At 42.3% G+C, this 27,581-nt stretch overlaps 3 protein-coding genes across 3 annotated transcripts in view; 2 read left to right on the forward strand and 1 right to left on the reverse strand.

The window, feature by feature from the left end:
• Positions 1-259: 259 nt before the first annotated feature.
• GLO1 (glyoxalase I) lies at positions 260-16,565 on the reverse strand. Its single transcript, XM_073338554.1, has 6 exons — positions 16,279-16,565; positions 13,009-13,091; positions 10,481-10,621; positions 7,669-7,736; positions 6,324-6,413; positions 260-1,732 (listed from the first exon to the last, which is right to left on the reverse strand). Exons 1-6 carry the CDS (start codon positions 16,357-16,359, stop codon positions 1,644-1,646), a joined length of 552 nt encoding a protein of 183 aa, XP_073194655.1. The 5' UTR covers positions 16,360-16,565; the 3' UTR covers positions 260-1,643.
• Positions 16,566-16,763: 198 nt separating this feature from the next.
• On the forward strand, positions 16,764-26,702 carry LOC140908817 (platelet-activating factor acetylhydrolase-like). Its single transcript, XM_073336691.1, has 4 exons — positions 16,764-16,859; positions 20,624-20,753; positions 25,560-25,788; positions 26,109-26,702. Exons 1-4 carry the CDS (start codon positions 16,764-16,766, stop codon positions 26,512-26,514), a joined length of 861 nt encoding a protein of 286 aa, XP_073192792.1. The 3' UTR covers positions 26,515-26,702.
• The window catches only part of DNAH8 (dynein axonemal heavy chain 8), a 577,606-nt gene continuing 570,406 nt past the window's right edge, over positions 20,382-27,581 (forward strand). The window contains exon 1 of the mRNA XM_073338555.1: positions 20,382-20,753. The gene's annotated coding sequence lies outside the window, so the exon portion shown is untranslated. The remainder of the gene's footprint in view (positions 20,754-27,581) is intronic.

Here is a 27,581-nt window from a genome sequence, read left to right on the forward strand (position 1 = left end):
CAACAGGGCTTGTTCATGTTCTAACAAGATGAAGTGTAGCTTCTTTCCTCTGTTCCCCACCAGTCCCTGGACAATAATTTTCTATTAAAACTTCTAGACCCAGAAAAGTAAAAGTAATATACAATGTTATATTTCTTAAAGTCACCATTTCATTTTTGGCTCTTCTTACTGTCTCCCACAGTAGAAAGTCACCACACATCTCTGCTTATCTCTTATACAGCCCATAGTTACCATAGTAGCAGAGAATTGTAGAGAGGGATTTTGAAAGTTTTGCAGACACTTTATTTGGAAATAAATATTTTTATCTGAGGCCACAGGGCTATCCAATTTAACAGTCACATCACTCAGGGCTGTTCAGTCCCAACAGGAATTATTAAGTGCTTATAGAACGCACTAAATACCAAGATGGTTTTGTTATGGGTTTTGGGCAGGCAGAGGAATGGGACGGTAAAGTGAGTATTTCAGTGCTACTGAAACACTTTAACATGAAACTGGCTCCATGTAAGATTTATAAACTTAAAGCGTTTTCCTGTTATTTACAACTTCAGTGTAACTGCAACCACTATTTTTTAAAAGGCAAATAAAAAGTTGTCATAACAGCAGAGAGTCATGGTTTCACAAACTACTAGGATTTTAGTTAAACTCCTATATCAAATTGTAGCTTGATATAAAAGATGTTTTAAATACACTATATTTAGCAGCACCCCAGGCATCACACACAATCACAGATAAGTATATCTGCCAGCTCTCAGCCACTGAACAGGGAATCATGGCATTTTCAGCTACTCCTTAGTTGTAAGCTAATTGCTGCATAGCCCTTGATTTTTAGAATAGATGTTCAGATTCTATGCTCTTAAGATGCCCACTCTTGAGATCACGTGATAAGTCTGCAAACTTCCTCTGCCTACTTGCAGTCAACAGTCAGAGCTGCTCAAATGCAACACAGACTGAACTCTCTCCGTTGGCCTCGATGTGGCACTGCCATTAAGTTTCTAGTCTCAAGCAGCTTGAGTACCTACAAGTTGCACCTGAAAGTCTACTGCTTACTGACATAACTAAATGTACACACAAAGGTCCCAATCCTGCTTCCATTGAAGTTCAAAGGAATTTTGCCACAGACTTCAGTGTAAGCAAGATGTGGCCCAAAAGACTAGTTTAAAGTGTTTTATCCCCTCTCCAAGTTTAACAAACAAAAAACCTGTCACAGGTGGTAGACCTACACGACGTAAGAAACAGCAATCTTCCTACTCACATATCCCACCCCCAATATACCAGTTCTCAGGCTGGTTCAAACATAGCTATATTGTGCAGCCAAAATTTCACTAACTCAATCAGCCCCGAAGGGGAGAATATACTAATTTTTGCATAAATGGTGAATGTGCATGAGTGCATTTTCAGAACACAGATGGTATTATATTCTAATTAGAAACAGGAAGCAGTGGCATCACAAAAAAGAAAACAAAAGAAGAATACAAGGGGGAATTCAAGCAAGATGAGGTTTTAACAGGATTGGTAAAGAACTATTTGTGGGTGATGTTAATTTCTGTCAGTCAAGTATATGTCTCATGAATAGTAGAGTATGTTATATGTTTTCAGCCTCCTGGAGAAGGCTTGTACCTATTGTATAGTATGTTACTTTAAAACTAGATGAGGGTCACCATGTGGTTAGGATTCAAAATTTCAATCCAGTAGCCATCAGGATCCTGAATAAATGCAAGTCCTTTCATTTTACCTACAATAAAAAGATACATATTTTTAGATATAGTTAAGAACAATCTTACTAGTCTTTAAAGATTAAGATGCATATTTTACACTGACAAGAATGACACAGATTTATGGTTTCAAGATTGCCTCGTGTCTTTGCGTGGCAGACAGAGCAGGCAGTTAAAATAATGTGTTCTAGATCATATTTCATCACCAACCCCGAGGATCCAGTTCAGACTTTTAAAGACAGTCAGGGAAGCAGTTTATATGATTAACTTGTGCTTTAAAACTATGGGACAGATAGTATTTGTGCAAGTTTGCTCATTATCATATCATACTTGACATAACTGAAGTGACACTATAACCCTGTCATGTTGTAGTTCAGCTTAACTGCAAAAGTTGGAACCAATGTTATAAAATTGCCATTTTAAAATTGCTTTTTGCTTCACTGCTATGTCATCAGAGGCCTTTTCCAACCTCCTATACAAACAATGAATGTAAAGTCCAAACACTAGCTCTTCCTGGTGGCTGTTGTATTTTTGTGCTTTTGTTTGTTAAAGCCAAAATTCAGCTCACGCCTTTTTCCCAGGCATGGCTGATCCTAGGGTTCCTCCCTGAGGACTATTCAACTCACATCTAGATTCTCCCTTCTCCACTTTCTTTCTGCCCAGGTGATGGTATTGAGTCACCTATCTCAAAGTGAACAGCACCCACTTAAACCTTTCCTAGCAGCACCAACACCTGCTAACAAGGCGGGACGCTTCAGGTAAATACTGCCAGCATGTTATGTACTTCATGATTTTTTTTAAATTTAAGTTTATCAGCAAAGACGTTTAATTGCCATTTGCTTTGACAGAGAAATTGACGAACTAGAAAAAAGGTTATATGAGGTCTCCTTTCAAACTCTTGCTCTTATACTATCCATCAGGGTATTTAAAAAGTTGATTCCCAGCCTCTGCACTAGGGTCACACATACCAATGCTAGTTCCAGCGAAAGAACCATAGGGCTTCAGTTATATCACTATGTGTGATTTCAGAAGATCTCTAGCACAGGTAGAGAGGGTCTATTTCTTCCTATGGTGAACAGAAAGTGGGGGTATCACAGAGACAATAGCGTGCTCTGTGATGTTACACTCCAATTCAGGTAGGAATCAGTGCTCCAAAAGGAGAGCCATTTTCTTCTCCTGTTGGAAAGATGCTATCATGACAAAGTTTTCATGAAAGGCAGTTACTGACAGGAGCAACTAATAGAAGACAGGGAAAGTGAGTTCTGTCTTGAAGCTGTGAGGTCCCTTCATACAGGAATAGGTTTGATAATACAGATTTTTCTTGGTTCCCTGCCAGATTTTTTTTTAAAGCCGATTATGCAATGAGATTTTCTCTCAATATAGACCCCAGAGGAATATTTTAACACTCTCTCCACTGCATGAAATATAAAAGATTATACAATTCAAAGGGGAAAAAAATACCCCTCAATAGTCCTATTCTATACCACAATAACTAGAAGACTGCTTAGGTTAGTAATGGATAAAAACAAGTTTTCAGAGGATTTAACAGCAGTAAAAAGAAAAGAAAAAACATAACAGAAAGAGGAATACAGGTAATCCAATTTGGTTCTGTCTGCAGTTTTGGTTACACCAATAAGCAGAGGTAGGCACCACCACGTTGCACGACGAACACTTGACAAAATTACCGGATTTAGTGACAGACATTGGGGGTGGGGAGAGTTATGTCATTCAATCATTCAACCCATAAAATAGCACACATAATTTTCCACACTGAAAAAATACAGTAACCTAGCTAGCTAATAAATAATAAATTCAACTCATAATTAATGAAAAAATGTGTGTATACAGTATGAGATTACTACATGAGAAATGAAAATGAGCTTGCTTTAGGATTTTACAAGGCACTTACATCATTTAAACACATGTGGTACCCTGAGTAATAATACTACTTCTTGCAAATCACATAAATAGGGAACCCATGGTCTCCTACCCTCACCTTATTGCAAAGGCACAGGGGTTATTGCTGCCCTAGGGCTGCAGAAAACCCTATGGGAAGAAGGGGATCAATTTATACAGAGGGCTGAAGGGGGAATAGGGGGACTCCCATAGTGCATTAATTAACACTTAATAAATATATAAATACATTACAGAGATAAGAACCTGGAGTGACAGGCTTAACTTTATGACAAGCTCCAGAGAAAGAAGACCCAGAGAGATTAATGGTAGGGGGAATCCTAGGGAGGCCAAAGGGGCTGATAGAGGGAGCGGACAGAACAAGGGTAGAGACAGAGTCACTGCTGGGTTGATCCAGGTCTTCTGGATCTCCCCTGTGGGTGGAAACACTGATAAATATCACTATAGGAGGGAACAATAGAATGGAATGCCCAGAAGAACGAATAACTTGAGGACAATTTCCTGAGGGGATCCTTACTCTTGCAGAGCTTTTCTAGCTCAGACATTTAAGCCTTGTCTACACTGCCACTTATAGCGCAGAAACTTTCTTCGCTCAGGGGTGTGAAATAACTGTAAAGTGCTGAAAAGTGGCAGTGTAGACACTGCTACAGTGTTGAGAGCTGTGCTCCCAGCACTGGTAGCTATTCCCCTCGTGGAGGTGGTTTTATTACAGCGCTGGGAGAGCATTAACGTCGGCTGTGTAGACATTTCCACATAGGGTGGTTTGGCCCACAGAAATAAAAATCTGCACATCTTCCATGTGTTTTTAGACCAATGGAGGGAAAAAAAACCCCCAAAAAAACAGTGACTACAATTCAAGTGTCTTTTAAAATTGCCGATGAAACTGAGTTAACAAAATAAATGAGGTTATAAACAAGAAAATATACTTCAAGTGAAAAAACTATAAATGGACTTCTTTGCAACGAAATTGTAAGTTTTCTTACAGGAAAAGCCACAAATGTCTGGAAAGGAAGAGCAGATTGAATTACTTGCCTCAGTGAAGTTAAATTCTCAAACAGAGAATTGTTGTGCCTGTGATGACGACAACCAACCGGGGCTTGCTCACCTGCGGCTTCCCCTCCAGGGCTTGCTCACCTGCGGCTTCCCCTCGGAGGTGCGGCCAGGCAGGTCTGCCTCTGCAACTCAGGCACAGCTCCCATTGGCCACTATGGCCAATAGGCTGGGAGCCTCCCAGCCAATGGGCTTGCGGGGGGGGGGGTGGTGCAAAAGGGGAGATTGTAGGGAGCTCGGGAGCAGGAGAGCTGTCTCTGGAGGTACAAAGGGGGGGTCTCAGGGTTGTGTGGGTCTCTGTGGGGTGGGGGAGGAGTCATGGAGGGAGCCAGCTGCAGCCCGGGTCTGCTCTGCCGGGGGGGAGGCAGAGGGTGTTGCTTTCGCCCATCCAGGAAGTCCCCTCTGTACTCAGTGCCAGCCCCGGGGTGCCCATTGCTGCTCCTTCCCCCACCCAGACTCCATTTGTCTGTCCCCACAACCCCCCAGATATTATATATGTGTGTGTGAGAAAGAGAGACAGACAGACAGACTGCTGCTGCTTTCTCTCTCTCTCTCTCTGCCCAGGGGCCAGGGCTGAGCTGCTGCCTGCGGCTCTCCCTTGCCCTCCTTTCTGTGGAGGCGCAGCCAGGCAGCTCTGGGAGCCAGGGAGGGGGGACGCAGGCAGTGTGAGCTGCCCTGCCTCTGCAGAGACTCTCTTCCAGAGTCATTACAATCCACTTCCCCTGCAAGGCTGCTGTTGGAGGAAGATCAGACCCAACTCCAGGTACCTCCCCTGGCTGCAGGAAGCGCCAGGGCTGCTGTCTTCCGAGCCCAGCTCGGAAGGCAACACAGAAGTGACTGTGGAAATCTCGCAACCCCCCTACAACAACTTTATGACCCCCTTGTGGGTGGAACCCTCACGGTTACACCACCATGAAATTTCAGATGTAAACACCTAAAACCATGAAATTGACTATTATAAAAATCCTATGACCGTGAAATTGATCAAAATGGACCATGAATTTGGTAAGGCCCTAATTATCTAGAATTGATACAGCAGAAAGTAACCAGAATGATACAACGAGTGAAGTTTTTTATTTAAAAAGAGGACAGAGATAGCACATTTGTATCCTTTGGAAGAAAAGACAATTAAGAGGGGACTGTTAGGGTTGCAATGTATGACAAGTTGCGGAACCTTCCCAATTTTGATGGATAGATTATTTCGTTAGGCTTTTAGGATGTTAAAATGAAACAACACAGATGTTACATGTGAATTTGGCACATAGGACAAACGTTCCCCAATCATAGGATTGCTGCCATATGAAATTCTATATGGAATAGAAGAGATAACACAACATGGTCAATTGAAGTAGCAACAAAAGTGCACAAACTTTAGCCATAGATAGCTGACCAGATTTCCAGAAGTTACTCTGGGGCTGGCCAAATATAAGTTTTTCCTAGTGTATAAAAGAGAGAAACTTTGATTGGCTCTAGCAAAACCTGAGGATGATGAATGAATTCAAGAAGTCACAGCAGCTATTAAAAACCTATATCACCTAGCCTCCTCCCCTAATAATACATGAAAGAAAGATGAAGTCACAGTTTACTAGGGAAAAAAAATCATTAAGAATCAAATCATATTGATAAGATGACTTGGTGAAGACTTACCATCATCTGGTCTCTTCACAAATTTCACTCCCAGCTCTTCAAACCTCTTACAAGCTGCAGCTACATCAGGGACTGCAATTCCAATGTGACCTGTGCAACAGAGTAAGCAGAGGCAGAATACACAGTGCATAAATGAGCAAAAATTACAACAAATGGATTGTTGTTACAGTACCAAAATATGACAAGCACTTTACCCTATGCAAAGAGCTTCCAAGTTAGCTCATCTAAAATGCATCTAAATGTGTTAAAATAATTTACTCAAGGAAAGCCCTGTTTTAGTTTCTGGAAAAAAAAAATCTATTAAGGGTACTATCATTTTTGGCATTTTTATCTTCTCCCAGTAACCTAGCTGTTTCATAGGGTCTCAAAAGTTAAAACGTTTTGCAGAATACTCTAGTGACACAGTGATATACACAATAGAATCAGAGTTGAAGAAAAATGAAATTGAAAGGTAAAGGCAAAAGTGTTCATAAAAAACAGTAAGTCCAAGTATCAGGAAGTTTTCTGTATTTACAAAATAGGGTAAGAATTTAAACACTAATATTGTGTTTATAAAGGCAAGTACACTAATCACTTGTTCCCAGGTTCAGGGATCAGTTCAGAAACTCCAAATATCAAATTAAATAGTCGAGTCTAAAAAATGTATTTGATAAATCGTATCAGTGACCTTTCAGACATTCAGAATATCCAGTCACAGAATTCCTCTGCACGTCAGGGCCAAATTTTGCTCTCACCCATATATCTGAGCGAAACTCAATCTTATATTTTAAAAAATTGAATGTTCTTCTAATTACACACAAAGTTCCAACCAAGATCCAAGTTCATGTTCTTTAGCTAAGTCTCAACACTGGGAGCAACCAGAGATAAAATATTATTTTTACTATCTTTTACTAAAATCTTAATGTTAAAATGTCTATCAGAAACAATGATAAAATTGACTCTTAAAGCAAGTGTATGTACAAACTACAACTGTGGCTTATTATTCTTAAGACAATATATTTACCCACAAGTTCTTATTCCTAATTTTCAAGGGTCTGTATATCGGAAAAACAGAGGTAAAAGTCCAGATTTCAAAATCTCTTCAAGTTTCCAAAATGAGTACTTTTTACTTAAACTAATCCACAATGCTAAGTCACTTCATCCACATAACTGTACAATAAAAATGTTATTAGTGTACAGTTATCATAACAAAGTAGTAGAACTGTTCCAATAACCTGTACACTTAACTTATGGCTCTATTTTACATATGAACATTTTCTCAATTCAATGGTCTAACGACTTAGAGACAATCAGACTCTGAAAAGAAGAAAAATGACTGCAGTGCGTAACTTTCTCTAAAACATACCAAAACCCCGAGGATCTGAATTGCCATTGTGGTAAGACTGATTCTCATCATTTTCAGTGCCCCAATTACTATGAGAGAAAGGGAAAAACATAATTAATATAAAAGGAAGAGCAGCATGCTGTTTAAAAAAAAATTCTGAGAAGAATCAAAGAATATTTAGAAATATATGGCATTACCCACAGCCAAGAATACATTATAGTCTAGATCCCTACAGTTCAGGGACAGCTGTCCTCATTCATAGAATAATGCCTATCAGAACATTCTCCCAAAGTTACAGCATTTAGATACTACAGAAATGGATTAATTCAAAATGCATCTATAGATGGAACTCTGAATGCAATTTCCCCGTGTTTGGAATTTGAACATTGTTTGCAGAAGGATAACTTATATTTCCATGTTCTCATTGTGATAATTTAAAATGTTCTCTTTTGCCTCATCTACAAGCCACTTTACACTGCCGCAACTTTCTCGTACAGGGGTGTGAAAAAACACCTCCTCAGCACTGCAAGTTTCAGCGCTGTAAAGTGGCAGTATAGACAGTGCACCAGCCTTGGGAGCTGTGCTCCCAGCACTATTCCCCTCATGGAGGTGGGGTGTTTTTTTTTTTCATTTAGTTTAAAAAAAAACAAAAACAAAAAAACAGAAAACAAAAACCAGAGCTCTCTCCCAGTGCTGATGCCCCGACTACACAGCCATGTTAAAGCGCTGCCACGGCAGCACTTCAGCATTGCTAGTGAAGACATACCCTAAGATAATTTTTTTGGAGTTTGTGCAACATATGGACTCACACATACGAACTAAAAATTTTATTAAAGTTAATGTTTAAAATCAAATTTACACAAGTTAAGGGGGAAGGTACTGTACATCTGGGGTCGGGCTTGGGTTATGGGGGATTGCAAGTATCGGTTACAAGGTTCATGAGGTACAAACATATCACATAAATCCAGATTGGGGTGTGGGAGTTTTTAAAAGCGTCAGTGGATAAATGGGCTGGGGTACGCCACCCATGGAATGTATTAAGAGTCCAAATCAGTACTGGTGTAGAGAATAAGTACATGGGTGGGGTACATCCCTTGATTCATCAGGGAAGGAAGGGGTTATTTCCCTGGTTGGCATTCATGGTTACTCAACCTGGTACTGGTGGTGTCCTGTGACGTGTTCTGTGTAGATGTCTCTGGACCACTACACTCATATCAAATAGTATTATATTAATTTAATTATGGTTGTGCCTGAAGACTCCAATCAGAGTTGGGGCCCCATTATATTAAAGTCTGACCAAACACACATTAAGAAACAGATCCTGTACCAAAGAGCTAAACAGTCATAATAGGCAATTCAACAGATGGAAATGGAGTAACAATAATATAAGAGGTCATACAATTATTCAGCTCTCATTTGCAAATCTTGTGGCTTAATACAAATATAAGCTGTAGGATGTTTTATAAGTGTTAACCTTTCACTAATTTTCATTCTATTTCTTCTGGCTCATTGAAACTGAATTCCTGACTGCTTCCTATTACTGAATTTCCCATCTTTCATTGTTATTAGACAACACTCCTGCCAAGAACACTTAAATATATTAAATCCCTTTGCCCTGCCCTCTCTCCACCATTCAACCATAGGCTACCCTCAGCCACTTTTCCAGAGTCATTACAATCCACTCTCCCAGAATAAAATCCCTTCCCTAGCACATGTTTGCAAATTGTTAATGATGTCATAGGTTGGCAGTAACAGTTCTGGGACTTTGAAGGTGTATTCCCTACACTAGGAGGCAGGCAGACTGAGCCAAGCTTGCTTCCCCACTACTGCTGTGGCTCTAGCTGTGTCTGGATTCTGCTCCTCTCAAGGATTCAGGCTCAACTCTGGAAGGGTTGGGATGGGGCTCTAACCTCATATAGATTAGGAAGAGGGGGTGTTGCAGGGGTCAGCTCTCAGCTATTCACTGGGTGTGGAGGGAAGAGGGACCTGAAATAGCACAACGGGGGAGTACAAATTTGTTTTATTAAGTTTGTGTTCTGGTCTATTTGGGAGGTTCTCTATGTCTCTACATAAATTATCATAGCACCTATCATTACCAGCTGTCAAAACATTTAGGATACATTTTATTTCCATGTCAAAACACATGGTGGCACACTGACAAAATAGTCATTCTGTGTAACAATTGAGACTTCAAGCAAATTTCTCCCATCGCTGTAGTATTACATGATAAAGTGACATTAAAAGAGCCACATGCACTCAAAAAACAAAGACAAAATAATTTTACGTCCCTCTTCTATACCACTTTTAATCCATCAGTCTCAAAGTACTCTATACAGTGAAAACTTAAATAGACTTTTCTAAGGTCACACAGTGAGTTAATAGCAGTGCTGGGGATAGAATCCAGATTGGACTCCCAACTGTATCCTCAGTCCAGTACACCACAACCGCCTCATAGCTGTTCTCTAAAATTCCTTTTCTAGTACACTGGACCCCTTCATCTTCCTTTTCACTGCTCTCCCTTAATTAACGTTTTCCTCAGGAAGCAGTTTCCCCCTCCTTTATGCTATGTTGGGGCTAGTGAATATTGAGAAAAAGCACAGTTCTACTTGTTCAGGTATCCAGCATCCATCTACTTGTCATTTCCAGCATCCAAGCCATACTTTTATGATGATATAAAAGAGGAAGTATTTTTCCACATTACGTTAATTGTACACAACCATGATCAGATAAAACAAAATACAATAATATAACCTAGTGCAAAGCACACAGTTGTAACTAATATCCATTAAATATAAGCAGAAGTGAACTGTAAAAAGCTGGAGTTAACACTTACTGTGTTAGTTCAAGTGTAGCCTTTCTAGAGAAAGTCCAAGCTGTTCTCTCTTTTGTATCTTTTGGGATATCATTTTTATCTTCATAAGCCAAAAAATAAAGTGAAAATCTCATAGTGGGAAAGTCACATTTTTGGAGCAATCTAAAAGGCAACAATTTTAAAAACAAGAGAGTCATAATTGATGGCATTTTTAAAGTTGCAACTAGACTGCAAGTCAACTACAAAAAAAAATACCACAACAAACAAACAAACAAACAAACAAAACACCACCCACTTTCTCCCTTTAGAGAATTATGACTATTCTCTTCCCTGCCCTCCCACAGCCCCACAAAGGTGGTTCAGTTTTCAAATGTATGTCATGGAAATATTCTTGAGAGCTATATTCATGAACATGTTTGGAAATCAATTAAAAAAAAAACTTATGAACCTCTGAAAACTAGTAACTGTAGGTACACTAGAATAAAAATCTCAAGTCTGAGACTGGTATTCAATGCCTTGTGCATGAGAGTTTCCATAAGGGTGCTTATGTCCATCTTCCTTATTTATTTTTTTCACCGAAGACTTAACAGGCAATAAACTAGTAAGAGTATTTATTTTTTAAAACTCAATACAATTAATCTGTTGAACTCATTGCCACAAGATATCACTGAGGCCAGTGCATAGCAGAATTAAAAAAAAAAGAAAAAAACCCCACACCCAACAATAACATACATTTAGATGGATGAGAACGTTCACACTTACATTAGACAGGATAGAAAGATAGAAAAACAACAGGATACAGAACCTTCATATTTCATGGAACAAGCCAGCTGCTAGATGCCTTGGGTTAGGAAAGCCTGCCCATAAAGGAAGCTTTGTTTCTTTATTGGCAGTTACAGATATTCATGCACAGTCCTCTGAGGTATTTGGTATTAGCTATTGTCAGACACAGAATACTGTACTAGGTATAGACTACTAGTCTAATCTGGTATGGCATTTCCTGTGAAAATCCATTAGCTTCAAGAAAATAAATCAAGGTTTGTACTCCGAGAATCCATAATCAATTTTATTTGCCTTCCAGCAATAAAGATGTTTTAATGTCTCACTTTTCATACAATACAAAAAAAGCAGTATAGGAAATACCTGACTCAGTATGCCTGTTCACGTCTGTGATTCAATCTTTTTCAGCCAACACTAAATCTCCTCCAAGGAGACATAGGTCACTCAGACTAATATATACTCTGTTTCAATCACTTCTCACTAAGTAACAAATACAGTTTATATGAAATAGCTCAGTCAGAGATATTCATTCACTTCTCATTTCTGATTAAACCCACTGCTTCTTGAACCTTTCACTCGTGAAAATATTTGGAAAATATTTTCCTTATTAACTTTAGATGGTGCTTTTTCATAGGTCAGAATGTTTCAGATCTGCCAGAACTTTGTTTCAGGGCCCTTCTGCTGTGCTTGATGTTTGAAATGAATTTTAAGCACAAACAAAATGCCACTGCAGGGCACTAGCCTCCCAGCAACATTCCCCACATGAGTGGGCTGGGATGCCTACCACCTTCTGGGGCAAACACCTAAGAGCCGAGAACACTAGAAAGCTAGGGCAGACAGAGCAACCCTAGAAATCTTTTAATAGTCCTAAGACTTCAGCTTCTTGTTTATCCTTCAATTAAGTCAGAGTATCGTGCTTAGGACAGAATTTTATTACTAAGAAAATTACTGCAATATCACAATTTCTGTATGATTATTTAACTGCAGCATCAGAGAGGAGAAAGCCTGTAAGCTTTTATATAAGCAGACTTAGCAGAATTCAATTTTTATTTTGTAAAAATAATTTTGGTGGATAATATGAAGGTTTGTTTTAAAGTTCCGGGCCCACCGCATATTTATAGATTTAAATGTTCAGAGTTGTGGGAACTAATGGGGCAGAATCACAAAATGACAGAGTCATATAATAATTAATGATAGTTGATGCTGAGATTCAAAAAAGTTAAATCTGTTTTAACTATTTGTTTTAACCATTAAAACAAATAGTTAACATCACCTGTTAATATACAATAAAATAAAATATACAAACAAAAACAAATCCTTAAATCAAACTCTAATAAAAGTTTCCAAGCAGAATTTTTCTTACTTTGCTCATCTAAATTTCGATTAACATAGACGGAAATATTTTTTCCTCAGTTTGTGAGCATACATGAAATTGACATTTACCAACAAAAATCTAATCCTTCCAAGCCTATATATAAGCAAACAACTTTGGCAATTAGCAAAACTAGCAACAAAAAGCTGATAATTTTCCCAGTATAACATTTGATTTAAAACTATTTTGATTTCACCTTTTTTAATTTAAAATGTAAGAGTACTATAGAAATCCTCAATCACGAAGATTAAGTCAAGTGAGTCACCAAATTGGGCACTAGCTGATTAACATGAACCAGGCTGAATCATCAGACTTAAATGCCAACGTTTGCTTTTCAGATGAATGGATCATTAAAATATATTTAAGACAAACCTTATCTCATGCAATTTTTACTCACGTCATTCCAAGAACTCTTGTATAAAAATCCAGTGACTTCTTAGGATCTTTTATTCGTAACATTGTCTGCTGCAACAGAAAATCCTAGAGAAAAATTATAGTAGTTATGCTACTCAGGAAAGCACATTAAGATGCCAATACAGATACATGAAGTTGGGCTTTTATTTTGAATCAATAATTTAGAAGGATATTGTTAAGATCAGTAGGACCAAAAAGTTATAAACATAAATACATACATGGTATGTCTATAAGTCTATTGCCCTGACCCTGCAAACACCTACAGGGCCTACATAATTATTGATAAAAGATATTAGTCTGTAAAGTGCTTTGCAAATTTACAGTACTGCGCAAAGTAATTGCAAAAAGAAAAGGAGTACTTGTGGCACCTTAGAGACTAACCAATTTATTTGAGCATAAGCTTTCGTGAGCTACAGCTCACTTCATCGGATGCATACTGTGGAAAGTGTAGAAGATCTTTTTATACACACAAAGCATGAAAAAATACCTCCCCCCACCTCACTCTCCTGCACCAGCACCACTCCAGCAGGAGAGTGGGGTGGGGAGAGGTATTTTTTCATGCTTTGTGTGTATAAAAAGATCTTCTACACTTTCCACAGTATGCATCCGATGAAGTGAGCTGTAGCTCACGAAAGCTTATGCTCAAATAAATTGGTTAGTCTCTAAGGTGCCACTAGTACTCCTCTTCTTCTGGCGTATACCGACTAACATGGCTGTTACTCTGAAACCTGCGAAGTAATTGTTTTCCCTCACCAATGATAAATGCTTTGGTATTTTGTTACTTAAATTAAAAACCAAAAAAAGCTAACATACTTTATCTTTGTTTCCATCCCTTTACACATAGTTACTCCATTTGAACCACTCTTGGGGGGCTCAAACTACACCTCTAGATGTATACCTCTTTAAACAGAACATAAGGACAGAAGGGACCATCAGATCATCTAGTATGACCACCTTTATATCACAGGCCATTAAATTTCACCCCGATAATCCTATATTATGCTCTAAAACAGGGATGGGCAAACTATGGCCTGCAGGCCGGATCCAGCCGTCAGGGCTCTGGATCTGGCCCGCAGGATTGCCACCCCTGTGGCACCACCGGAAGGCACCACATCCCTCCAGGAGCAGGGGGGAAGAGGGGAGAGAGGAAAGGGGCAGAGGGCTCCGTGCGCTGCCCTCGCCTATAGGCACCGCCTCCTGCCCTTGCCTATAGGCACCGCCCCCCCATTGGCTGGGAAAGGGGAACCGCAGCCAATGGGAGCTTACGGGCAGGTACCCACAGGTGAGGGCAGTGCGCGGAACCCTCTACCCTCCCCCAACCCCGCTTTCCCCAGGGGCTGCAGGGACATGGTGCCAGCTGCTTCCAGGAGCAGCACGTAGCCAGGGCGGGCAGACAGGCAGGGAGCCTACCCTGGCCCCGGTGCACGCAACTGCCACCCTGGAGCCCACACCCCAAACGCCTCCTGCACCACAGCCCCCTGCCGTGAACCCCCTGCCGCACCCCAACCCCCTGCCCTGAGCCCCCTGCCACACCCCTACCCCCTGACCTGAGCCCCCTTGTACACCCTGCACAACTCCTCCACCCAAATCCCTTGCCCTGAGCCTCTTCCTGTACACTGCACCACCTCCCACACCCCAAACTCCTGCCCCAGCCCTACATTCATGGTCCTGCATGCCATTTTCCCACCCAGGTGTGGCCCTCGGGCCAAAAAGTTTGCCTACCCCCGCCCTAAGACTTCAGTTAGACCAAAGCATTTCAGTCCACAAGAGATTTAACTGTTGCATGCCCCAGACATAGAACAAGAGAGGCTAAGGTACCACCAGTGCCTAAAGCCCTTGCAATAGCACAGAATTTATTAGGTGAGATATGCTCAGATGATCCCACCAGATGAACCATGACCCATTCTACAGAGGAAGGGGGAGGGGGTGGAACCCCAAACCAAGTACCTGCCAATCTGACCTGGGAGAAAATTTCCTCCTGACCCCAAATCTTGTGATTCTCTGTACCACTTCAGTGGCCTGGTACATTCTATCCCGTTGTCTCTCCAACTGGGACCAATCTCTGATGCTTCAGGGAAAGGTGGCAAAGGGGATCAAAAATCCTTCCTGATCTCTGCAGATGACCACTCAAAGCTCTGAAGCATGAGCTTTAATGTCTGGATAACATAACAATACCCAGATCCAGCATTTTTCTGTCTCCCTCGGACTCCGTTCTTGCCTCTTAATGCTACTGAGTAGATTGCTTCTTTTTTTTTCCTCTCAATTTCTTCTAATTTGCCAATGCTTTATTTTAAATGTATTGTCATCAGGCCACAAGGAAATTTCAGTTATTTTGTGGCCATAAGAATTCACTTTTTGATGTAAAATGGAAACAGTCCTTGGGAGTCTAGCCCTAACAAATAATTTACAAGATAAAATTCCATATCAAGAATGGTTCAAATATTATTGCATAGTCCCCTCCAAAACAAGGCAATCATGTAAAACTAGTCTATGGAGTTTTCTCCAGCCAATCCCTTTTCAGAATAAAAGATCCTGTGAAGTACTGTGCTAAACTGCAACAAAGATCTAAAAAGGAGTTTGTCCTAACTTTTACTCAAGGTCCCCCCGCCCCCCCGTGATTCAAATGCAGCACACTAAGAATATTTGAGCCTTTCTACATCTGATCCTGTTGCTTTGCTATCAGAACTGATTTATCATTATTACTGGCTGCAATTATAAGCTTTAAAATGGGAAGCCGATCCTTTCCGCACTGTCCTTGAGATAAGAAAAGTGACAGGGACCCACGTCTAAAAAGAGAAAGAAAAAAAAAGTAAAAAAAAAAAAAAGTAAAATCGGATAGATTTTTCTGTCAAATGGCTCCGATCCAGCCCCCGAGAAAAGTTTACACCAGCCTTGTTAAACGCAGTGGGTATCAAGGATCGAAGAGTCCCTCTAACAGTGTGCGGGAGACGCCGTCCAACTGTATGCAGACTTAGTTACTCAACTACAGAGAAATCCAGGTGAGAGGGGAAACCACCATTGGGGCTGCATAAGGAGATCCTCCCCTTGCCCCATTAGGTAAGGGCGCCACAGGAATCTGCACTCTCCCGCTGCTCCCTTGAGCGTCTCAGAGGCCAGACTCCGTGTCTCGCTCACTGCACGTTCCCCACTCCCCCTATCACTTCACCTTCCTCGTTACCACGTTCTTCCTAATCCCCTATCTCCCCAGATTGCCTCTTTCATCAGCAGCTTCCTCCCCCAGTCCCCCGCTTACCCTGGTACTGGGATCCGGGTTGGAGCAGACGTGGTAGGCTGCTTTGTCGCTGAGGCCGCTGAGCTCCGGCTGTTCCGACATGTTGGAATTAGAATTGCTGAGCAAGGACTCGGGGCGATTAAGAAACGTATCTGTTACTACAAACACAACGCACGGGGCGTTTTCTCATCAGCAGCCTCTACCAGAGTAAGAAACAGAGGAGCGTCCCAGCCAGTCACTGCAATCATTGCAAATTAGGCACGTCAGGATGATGTAATATTTCCATCAGGGTTGTCTCTGACTCTCTCTTACTACAATTCCCAGCATGCAATGTTTAATTTGCGATTAAACCACCTGAATCAGTCCACTTAAACAAAACAGCAAGTCCCACCTTTCAGTGCTTCGTAGTCGTGTAGCTAAAACCGAACCGGGATATGCAATGCTACACTGAATGGAGTCTATTTATATATTGCACAATACATATGTGGAAGAGCTGCACAACCTTTATGGCAGAAGAGAAAGATATGGCAGAAATCAAGACATTTGTCACTGTCCAAAATACCAAGGAGCGTGAGAAAGATATGTCCTCAAACTGTCAGATAGTATCGGGGTTAGCAACGTGTCCGTGATAAAAATTTTGAAGTCCATGGTAATTTTTCAAAAAATTTAATGACTGAATGATATAACTCCCTCCAATGTCCGTCACTAAGTATTGTAATTTTGTCAAGTGTATCGCACAACATGGTGGTGCTGAGCCCTGGATACTATAAATGATTGTCTATCTAATAAGGAAGAAATCAATCTATATTTAATTCAGGGAGAAAGACAGCAATTTTCATGTGGTCCTCCCTGTTAAATGCTTCAGCAGGACCAATACCATCAATGTGGCCACTGAATGCCACTCAAGCACCTCGCAGTCTAAAAAGCAAGAAGTATCTAAAGCAACTCGGGGAAGAAAGAGAGCATATGAAGCATTATGCTATTTAGTGACCTACCACCAAATAAGAATTGGACAATACTACAAAAGTGACACATGATTCAAAATTCCAAGCAATAATGCAAGACCCTTTTCCAGGAAAGTGTTTTGTGTGTTCTATCTGTCTCTGAAAGGCAACTCTCAGATTTCTTTTCACACATCAGTTGGCTGCCCAGATAGCGAGTGTGAAAAATCGGGACGGGGGTGGGGAGTAACAGGAGCCTATATCAGAAAAAGCCCCAAATATCAGGACTGTCCCTATAAAATCGGGACATCTGGTCACCCTACATGTCAGTGCCTGTATATAGTAGCTTGTTATGACAATAAACATTTGATTTGGAAATAATAGATTCCAGCATGATGGAACATAGTCTAGCCTAGAATTTGTGACTGGAGTTACCACTGTTGTTAGTTGTCCAACACAACAAACTTGTTTCTCATTAAATAATAAACTTGAGGAATCATGATTTATCAGCATATCAAGATGCAACATAAATTGTTGTTCTAAAATGTCATCATATTGAGTCAAAATGTCATCACATATCTGAAAAGGATATTTCATGGAATCTGAAAATGGTTAAAAATAGGACAAAGTAGGTTGCATTTTAGAACTCTATGAATAATATTTAACCTATGGGAACTGCTAGTTTTGTCTTGCCATAGATTGTGGATTTGGGAGAAGTTAAATATTAATGAAGTGAAGAGAAAGTAGAGAGAAACAACCACAACTTTTTTTCTCAAACTGATAGAGAACAAAAGGAAAGCCAAATATTGCACTAGCAGGTAGAACAAAGGCATACTGAAAATCAGTTGAAATTAGAAATGTTGCTCCCTTAACAAACAAACAAACAAACAAACCAAAAAACAGATTACCATATATCTTCCTGCAAAATATTGTAACAGAACAATTAAAGCTCACAGAGTGTAAATTTGTAATGTATGTATATTTTTATTGCATTAGTTTCCAAGTCACAAGAAAGCTACCATCCAGTGGTACAATCCTTTTACTGTATGAGTGTTACAGAATATATGCAGAGCATGAAGAAAAATTACAATCTTTATATAACACAAAGTTTGAATATCACTTAAAAATATCCTCATTTCGTCCTGCATATGAATGTAGGCCCCAAACCTGCAAACACTCATGCATGAGCTTAACTTTACTATCATGAAAAATTCCTCTGACTTATATGGGACTATTCAGGGTAGTAAAGTTAAGCATGTGTGTAAGCATTTGCTGGACTGGGGTTGCAGAGTATAGTTCATCTGTCTTATCTTGTTATTAAATAAGTGGGAGGAATGGCCCTGCTTCCTTGCCTTTCCTAATTATTGGCAATGCAAAGAATATTATTCAAAACTGATAAGTGAATTAAAAAAAAATAAGGCCATAAGAGCAAAATTGAAAGACAAAATAATTTGTTATGATACAGGTTGCAAATATATATAAATTAAAGAGGAAAAATAAAATGAAACTGTATTAAAAAATTTGAAACCTAGGAAATGTCAAGTTGAGGCAAAATTTAAAAAACAAACAGATACAAAAATTGGAAAGTACTGTTAAGGTATCCCAAGCATTCCATGTTGTGTATTAGATGGGTACCATATTTCCCTACTTTGCTTTAGATAGTTGCCCTGTTTCTCTGACAGGCTTTAGTGGGTGTGCTAGACAGAGGTCATTCTGTGCAGGTGTGCCAGAAAGAGGCAAGAGCAGCAGGAACTTTGTCTCTACTGTCTAGTATACTTGCATAGGGGACAGCCTTAATGTGGCTGCCACCACTTCAGAAACTGGGCATGTCTATACTGCCACGCACTGCAGTGTATGAATAGCAGTGTGCACCAAAGTGCTGTACTATAACTCGCCCCATGTGGATAATGTGGGCATGAGCTGAAAGATCCCTAGTTCACTATATGGTGCTGCTTGCACAGATTTTATTGCAGGTGTGAAGCCCTAGTTAGTTTCCTTTGCTTCATATAGCAGTCAAGGAAAGAAAAATATGATTAAAATAGGAAAAAGTGATTTTAAATCCACAAAAACTGACTGGGGACTCATGAGCAAGCATAGTACTTGAAAGTACTTTTGACTAATATTTTAAAATTGATTTCAAGTTGACAACGGTCCTTTAATGTTGTTTAGGGACCACTGTTTGACTTCAGGCTTGGGACAAAATGTATGGCTATAGTTAGAATATTTTTGATTTATTTATTAAGCACTGTTACCTTTGATATTCGTACATCACTTTCTGATCTTTGGGTAGGAGGTAGTCCATAAATATTCTTATTTTAAATTATTGTTTTTGGGCCAGACCAGGCCTTAGAGGGCATGTGGAGAGGATGGACCCTACATAATTAAAGGATACCAGGAATGTGAGGGTGCTGCACTAAAAAATTGCAGGCAGAGGAACTATATGATTAAAGCTTACTGCCCTGATTCTGCTTCCTTCCAAAAGTTAGGGAAAGGATCTCTGCAAACCTCTCTATACAAGAGCTGTGAGTGGGATCTAAAGAAGAAGCATGTTGTGTATGATTTTGCCTGGGGATATAGCTCATACCACATGCCCTATTCCCTCTGTGGGCAGAAACACTAAACAGGGGTGGGAGGAGGTATTGTTTCATATTCTCTGTGTATATATAAAGTCTGCTGCAGTTTCCACGATATGCATCTGAGGAAGTGAGCTGTAGCTCACGAAAGCTTATGCTCTAATAAATTGGTTAGTCTCTAAGGTGCCACAAGTACTCCTTTTCTTTTTACTAAACAGGGAGAGACTGTGGAGTATAGTAGGTCACAATACAGGAAAGCAGTAATGCTGCCTTTGCAATGGCTGTGAAAGTTGCACCTGAGCATTTACCCCTTGGGCAGAATTTGGTCCATCAAATGTGCACATTTCTGGTGGTTAATTAAAGAGGGATCATTCAACTTGACAACAGAACAAGTCAGAAAATCGGTTGGCTAATGAAACCTGGCCCTGGTCACATGCAACAGGGGATCTAACCCTGAGACAGTGGAGCACCTACAGGCACAGCAGGAGTTTTCCTCATGGGAAGAGAGGGCTTCTAAGGCTACAGGGGCCATGGTTAGGGAGCAAGTTAGGGGGACGGACAGTGACCTGGCTGGGGCGGAGTTGTGGGAAGGGGTCAGTGGCAGAAAATGAGCTGTTCAGAGACCAGGTACCAGGCCCTAGTGCGACAAGTTAGGGCGCTGTGGATCGCCAAGCGGGGTGGCATCAGAGACAGCAGAGCAGCCGCACGCGCCTGCAGCGTGGCTCCCACCCCCCACGTTGGGGCCGGGCCGCGCGAAGACTGCTTGGCTGGGTCGCGCGCCAACGAGTCTCTCCATAACGGTCTGGTCAGCGGTTGCGACCTCCCCACCCCCTTCCATGTACCCTTCCGCAGCGCTGTCTAGTCCCGGCGCTCGAGCCTGGGAGCAGCGGCGGCATCTTCGGGTTTCGGAAGGTGGAGGGATCCGACGGAACTCATTTCTCTCTCGTCTTGGGAGGGAAACCGTCGGCGCTTGGCTGTGCAGGTGAGTGTCCCGTTTCTCTCGAGAGGTCCGGCAAGCTGCTCGGTACAGGGCCGAGCCAGGTCAGTGAAGGGGGTGGCCTGCGGTGGGGGAGGAGAGGCCGTCACCCACCTGCTCCTCCAGAAGGAGGCGCAAGAGACCGGACACCTCCTGAAAGCAAAAGGAGAGAAAGTTAAGAGCCAGACATACCCTCCCTCCAGAAACCGGCCACCCTCAGTGCCCGGCCCAGGAGGGAGAGTGTGAGACCGACAGCCGGAGGCCGCAAGAGACGCCGTTTTCTGTACGCATCACACTCAAACACAGAGTCTGGTCTGGGCGTGGTGGACGAGGCTGAGGCGCCCGCCCGCTTCTAATATTTGGGCTAGACAGCAAAGCCAACCGTTTTCCCCGGGGAAGGCGGAGAGCGCTTCCGCTCCCCTCAGAAGGTGGGGAAAACTAAAGAGAGCCCAACCGAGCTGCAGGGATGAGGGAAAAGGGAGACCCAGACTCCCCCATTGACGGGAGGGGGCCTCCAAGGGGCGGGGAGGAGAGAAACCAACGCATTCGTCTCCGTAGCAATAGAGGGGCCGGCACTCCCTCTAGTTTTAAGGTAGGGAGGGAGTGGATGAAATCCTGTCTCCATTGAAGTCGTCAGGGTTTTGCCACTGAGGTCAGTTGGCCAAGATTTCACCAACTTCCCCAGCCCTGTGGGGAGGGAGGCGCACTAACGCCTTGAATCTAGAAGGAGAGAGAGACTTACCGAAACAGCCCTAGAGAAAGAGAGCAACTGAGAGTCGTACAATTACCCCAGCCACCACTGGAGGTGGAAGAAAAGAGAGACTGATGCCTTCCAGCCCCTGAAAGTGGGGAGGGGGAGATGAAGAGCCTGACTCCAACCTCAGTAAGAGACGGCAAAGGTGGCTTTTTTTGCCATATTAGCACTTCAGGGTTTTGGAGTCTGCTAGTGGTTGGTTTGGCCACTTACATATACCAGGTCTGGTCTATTTGATATTCAGGCTGCAACAGACCCCCAAGTAACTGCTTGGCAGCCCAGAATATCAAGAGAACTGATGCTATATCTCTTCCTCCCTCCTCTGACACATCCCTGTGCCAGATGCTGCAAGACTGTGCATGTCCTGGGTGTTGCAATTCGTGGGTGGAAAGACCTGGCATTATAGCATAAAAGGAAGAAACAAAGTTCAGGATTGGAGTCAGACTCCCCACTGTCATGGAAAAGAAATCCTGACCTCCTACTCCCTAGGGAAGAGGCCATCCTGTGATCCCTAAGAAAGAGACTGACTCTAACCTCTGAAGAAGGAAGAGCATGATTGCACCTATCCCTTGCTCCAGGCAGCATAGGCAGGGCATATACTGACACCCACCCTCAGTGGAGAGGAAGTAAAAATTTCCATTCAGGGGTGCTGGAACAATTTTTTTAGGGGGGGTGCTGAAAGTCATTGTACAAACTGTGCATCCTGTAAATGATGGAAGCCGTGCATCGGGTTGCTATTATTACTTCAAGCCAGGAGGTGTTCCATCCCCAGCACCTCCAGTTCCAGCACCCCTACTTCCACTTAGACCCTGTATGTAGTGAGCACACCCTTGACCCTGTAGTGAAAGAGATATAAATACTCCCCTTCAGGAATAAGGGGAGATAGATCTACCTTCCGGATTCTAGGGTGTAGACAGACTGACCAATCTCAACCCTAGCCTCAAAGAGAAAGAGGGATAGTGATGACCCTGGCATTAGGGACAGACAGTGAGACAGTTGCAGGAAGAGAGACAAAAATGTGGCTCTGTGCTCCTTCCTCCTAGCTCAGGAAAGCAATGAAGAGGAGTGACCATCTCCCCTGCACCCTGTTGGGGGTGGGGAGAGATCCATCAATCTCTCTCCCATCTATAGGAGAAAAGAGATCAAATGAGGTTACCCTCCAGTCCTTGCCCAAGTCAGAGAGAGACTGCCGCTCCTCCTCCCTAATATAAGGGGTGGAGGAGGTAGATAGATACTTCGGCTCTTGGGAGTGGGATGGGGAAGAAAGTGAGAGCGTGTGTATAAGAGACCAAACAGTTCTGGACCCCAGTGAGAGAGTGACTGATCCTTTGGTTCCAAGGGGACTGATGAGGGAGACTAACCCCCTCCTACACATCTGGGCACTAGGGAAGACACTATCTGAGATCTTCAGCTTCATGGGGAGGGGATAGAGAGAGAAATAAACTAGCCAGTCCATTCGAGTGGCAGGTTCAGGTGAGAAAGATTTAACTCTTATCCAACGACCAGCCTTACACCGAGAAAGATCACTGATCCATTCCCCTCAGATACAGATGAGGTGTACTCCCATCCTTAGACGGGGGAAAGATTGAAATGGATACATTATCTGAAACATAAGGATAAAGATTGGGTGTGGGGCAAGGAGCTGAACTATAATCATGGGGTTAGGACTTCTCCCTTCTGATTTTTCTGCATCAGGATTTTTTTTTTAAATGTTCCCATCTCAGGATTTTTCTTTCAAGAAAGAAAAACAGCTTTGGTTCCGGAGGAGGTGATTGTATGTTAGATTCCATAGAACCTCTCAAGGACTGCTGTGTCAAGATCTTTATTTTCAAATTACTCTCTGTACAATGGCATTCTTCAGAAGTTTTTTCTACTGTCTAAAGCCCCCATCACTACAGTATTTAAATGCATCACAATCGTTATTTTGTCACAGCTGCACCTGTATTCCCCTTCTGTTGTCCCTCCAGGTCAACCACTTTAGGCTCCAGCCGTTACCTCTCTTGCATAGAGACCTGTAGCTCTCCTCTTCCTGAGTGGGGTTTTTCCAGGCTGCATACTTCCCTGTTTACACTGATATCCTCAGCAAGCCAGACTGCCTAAATAGGCCGGTGTCTGTGCCTTGGTTTGCTAAGGCTACAAACAGCTGTAATTGCCAACAGTCACAAGTTACCACACAGCTCTTCGTAAGCAAGCACATTTGTTCTTAAGATAAAAGCATCACAGAGAAAATACATTAAACAATAAAAAACGTACAAAGATGCTCATAAAACTTACCAGAGATCATCACTGCCCCCCAGCTCCAACATGGGCTTTGGGAGGAGCCAGTCCTTCAAACCTCACCAAGCATTCTTTCTATGGTCAACTGCAGCTCAGAACTAGTCTACCCCCCCCGAGGAACAGATAAGTCATTCCTTTGTACAGCTTGGGCCTTTGATTTTGAAACTCTGGGAACAGGTAATTAGCAGACAGTGATCCTTTCCTCAGGGCATAGCTTCAGAAGGCTGGGTTTTTGCATAACCTGAGGTAAGGAATTTGCAGTATTCATGTCCCTCTAGAGCAGTGTTTCCCAAACTTTAACAGCCGGCGAAACCCTTTCACTAAATTGTGAAACCTCATGAACCTCCTCCTAAAAATGAATATTTCCAGGGATTTAAGTTTAAATTTCCTCTGCACTTCACACTCTGTGGGGCTCCTGCTGCTGGACCCCGTTGAGCTTGGGCTGCAGGTCCTGCTGACTGCTGGAGCTCGGGGTGCGAGCCCCAACTGCCCAGGCCCGCTCTCCCTGGGGTTCAGGCTGCCAGCTCCCCCACTGATGGGGGCAGGGCTCAGGCTGTCAGCCTCAACTGCCCAGCCCCACTCTCTCTGGGGCTCGGGCTGTCTGCCCTGCAATTGGGTCCCACCTGCTGCCTCCAATGCCTGGGGTCCTCTGGCCACCATTAGTGAAATTTTTCTGGCGAACCCCCTGTAATGTTCTGTGAACCCCTAGGGCTTTGCGAACCCCAGTTTGGGAACCACTGCTCCAGAGATTCTCCAGGCAAACCACTGGTTACTGTTTGAGCAAAAAGTCCATTCTCATCTGGCACATTTTCAGTTTAGTACCTTGAAGCTTATAACACTTCCCAGGGTTCACATCACATCTCCTTTCTAGAAAGAGGGGACATACAGTCCTGGCCCACAATAACACATAGTTTTTGCCTTTAATACAGTTCTTGCCAAAGAAACTTAATACAATAAATTTATTCAAAGATATTGTGGGGAATTGCAATGTTTGTCACATCTATCCCTCAACACCCTTGTGAGCTGGGGGTTGTGATGGTGCCTCCCATAAGGCTTTATGGAAATATACTTATGAATGTATATATGACATAACTAGAATGTGTTTTATGCTACATATGCCATGTAACGTATCTCTGTAAAGGGTATGATCTACTGAATCTATTAATCCTATTTGTGTGCATGTATTATTTTTGTATTCAAAGTTATGAATATTAGCTGCATACTTGTTTGATTCTGAGTAGGTTTTAGTGAAGCAGTTGGTCAGCTTCCTGAGAAGACTATTCTCAATAAGTGTCCAACCAAGAAGCCCTTAAGCCAACAATGAACTTGGAGACACCAATCCACATCTGGGGTTTCCCAGGAATGTGGCTTGGCTGGTAAGGAGCTCAGTCATGCATAGACATGTGACTTGCCCAGGTGACTCTAAAACTCCATTTTGTAGCTGGACTTCACATAGGAGAGAGGAGGGGGGTCTCCACCCTAAGAGAAAGTCTATTTAAACCCCTGGGAGACCCTTCCATTTTGTCTTCAGCTGGCTAAAGAAAGGGCCTCTCCACCCTCAAAGATACCCGAAAGAAACTGGAACAAAGGACAGTAACTACAGGGGGTGTGAGTGATTGCTGGACCCAGACTAGAAGGAGATTAGTCTGTAAAGGGAAGCTTACTGGAACTGGTGAGGTTTTTATCTGTATTCAGTTTGATTAGACATAGACTTGCATGTTTTATTTTATTTTGCTTGGTAATTCACTTTTTTCTGTCTGTTACTACTTGGTACCACTTAGAGTGTATCAAAGCTCTTGACCTTATTCTTGATATTATTTCTGGAAAACATGTAGTGAATGTTCTACCTTTAAACTTTGATTGGACTGTCTTAAAGGGTTCTATTGATAGTGACAGAATAGCTGTGATGGGACACTCTTTTGGTGCTGCCACAGCCATTGAGGCTCTTAGCAAAGAAGCTAGATTCAAGTGTGGCATTGGCCTGGATGCATGGATGCTTCCTCTAGATCAGTGGTTCTCAAAGCCGGTCCGCCACTTGTTCAGGGAAAGCCCCGGCACGCCGGACCGGTTTGTTTACCTACCGTGTCCGCAGGTTCAGCTGATCGCGGCTCCCACTGGCCGCGGTTCACCGCTCCAGGCCAATGGGGGCTGCGGGAAGGGTGGCCAGCACGTCCCTTACCCGCACCAATTCCCGCAGCCCCCATTGGCTTGGAGCGGTGAACTGGAGCCGGTGGGAGCCGCGATCAGCCAAACCTGCGGACGTGGCAGGTAAACAAACCTGTCTGGTGCGCCAGGGGCTTTCCCTGAACAAGCAGCGGACCAGCTTTGAGAACCACTGCTCTAGGTGATGAAGTTTATGCCAAGGTCCACCAGCCATTGTTTATCAACTCAGAAAAATTCCAGTGGGCTTCAAATGTTCTAAAGATGAAGAAACTTTACTCCACTGGCACAGAAAGAAAAATGATCGCTATCAAGGGATCAGTACATCAGAGTTTTCCAGATTTTACCTTCCTGGTTGGTACCTTTGTTGGAAAGATTTTCAAATTAAAGGGAGAAATAGACCCAAATATAGCTATAGATATAAGCAACAAAACTTCATTGGCCTTCTTGCAGAAACATTTAGGTCTGGAGAAAGGTTTTGATCAGTGGGACGCTCTCGTAGATGGTGACGGTCATAATGTCATTCCCGGAATCAACATTGATCTACCCTCAACTCGGCCTGAATCACTAGAATGAAGAAACTGATAATACCGTGCATACTAAAGCACTTCTTAAGTCTTCAACAAGATCTTACTTAGAAGTATAGTACTGGTGGCCAGCTACTTCCCACAGCTACAGCATATTTTTTTTCTTACTTATCAAGACAGGTGACTGCGAGGCAGTCTTATTGCACACTGATAAGAGTTGCAGGGGTTTAAATTCATAACAGCCTATAAACTTATTATTTAAAATACTGTAATAAACTTTTTCTTTCTACCAATTAAATACTAAATCATTTATTAGATAGATGTCTGGCTCTAAATTAGGAAAGAAACAGTGTTGCCTAGTGTTTACATCAGGCGACTTTCATTCTGGCAAGAGTTTGGGCAAAATGTTTAACCTCTCTGCTCTTCAGCATCTCCATTCTTAAATGGAGAGAATACCTAACCAGCGTATCAGATGCTTTGAGCCCTCCAGCTGTAGAGTGCTACATAAGTACTGGAAAAAAAAAAATTACTAGAATGGAGTTAGCCTAACTTCAAGAATATCAAACGGGAAGCCCTGATTCAGTTTCTTAAGATTCTGATCCCAAATGGAGATATTTTGTAAAATCCATTTCCACCAGCACCACTGGAAGCCTCCTGAGAGCAGTTGTTCTTGGGAGGGTTCCTGTAAGATTTCTGGAAGTTTGGCTTTTCTTGTGAAGTTTCAGTTCCATCTTAACTGCAAACTGAAAGAAGGCTCCTTCTAGTTTTGGATTTGATCCAGGACCAAAATTGCAAGGACAGATTAGGATCTAGGGACTTAAATCACAGTCCTGCCTCCCAAAATTCAAACCAGTTTGGATTATAGGTGCCACATACGGTATTTTTAGTAGTTAATAACTGATTCTGTTTTTTAGAAGCCACAGTGTACAAGCTTAAGCATTCCTGCCATTCTCTAGGAAACTAAAACTGCATACAAATTAGCTGAAATGTTTTCCCTCCATGACAGACAATGGAAGACTAGTAAAATTTCTTGTCAAGATTACAAAGCACATAGAGCACTTGGGTTGGATTTTCCAAAGCACCTAAGTGACACAGGAAGCGCAAGTCCCGTAAAAG

The sequence above is a fragment of the Lepidochelys kempii genome, chromosome 3 (genome assembly GCF_965140265.1).
Source record: "Lepidochelys kempii isolate rLepKem1 chromosome 3, rLepKem1.hap2, whole genome shotgun sequence".
In the NCBI taxonomy this organism is placed as follows: domain Eukaryota; kingdom Metazoa; phylum Chordata; order Testudines; family Cheloniidae; genus Lepidochelys; species Lepidochelys kempii.

Bases quoted from the DNA above. Each gene is read 5' to 3' on its own strand.
- GLO1 (XM_073338554.1), bottom strand. From the start codon at position 16,359: ATGTCGGAACAGCCGGAGCTCAGCGGCCTCAGCGACAAAGCAGCCTAC. The intron at 10,622-13,008 runs GTGAGTAAAAAT...GTTGCCTTTTAG, and splicing joins ACAAGAGTTCTTGGAATGAC to ATTGCTCCAAAAATGTGACT. The intron at 1,733-6,323 runs GTAAGTCTTCAC...TTTTTATTGTAG, and splicing joins TGTGAAGAGACCAGATGATG to GTAAAATGAAAGGACTTGCA.
- LOC140908817 (XM_073336691.1), top strand. From the start codon at position 16,764: ATGGCAGAAGAGAAAGATATGGCAGAAATCAAGACATTTGTCACTGTC. The intron at 16,860-20,623 runs GTATCGGGGTTA...ACCCTTCCGCAG, and splicing joins TGTCCTCAAACTGTCAGATA to CGCTGTCTAGTCCCGGCGCT. The intron at 20,754-25,559 runs GTGAGTGTCCCG...GGTACCACTTAG, and splicing joins GTCGGCGCTTGGCTGTGCAG to AGTGTATCAAAGCTCTTGAC.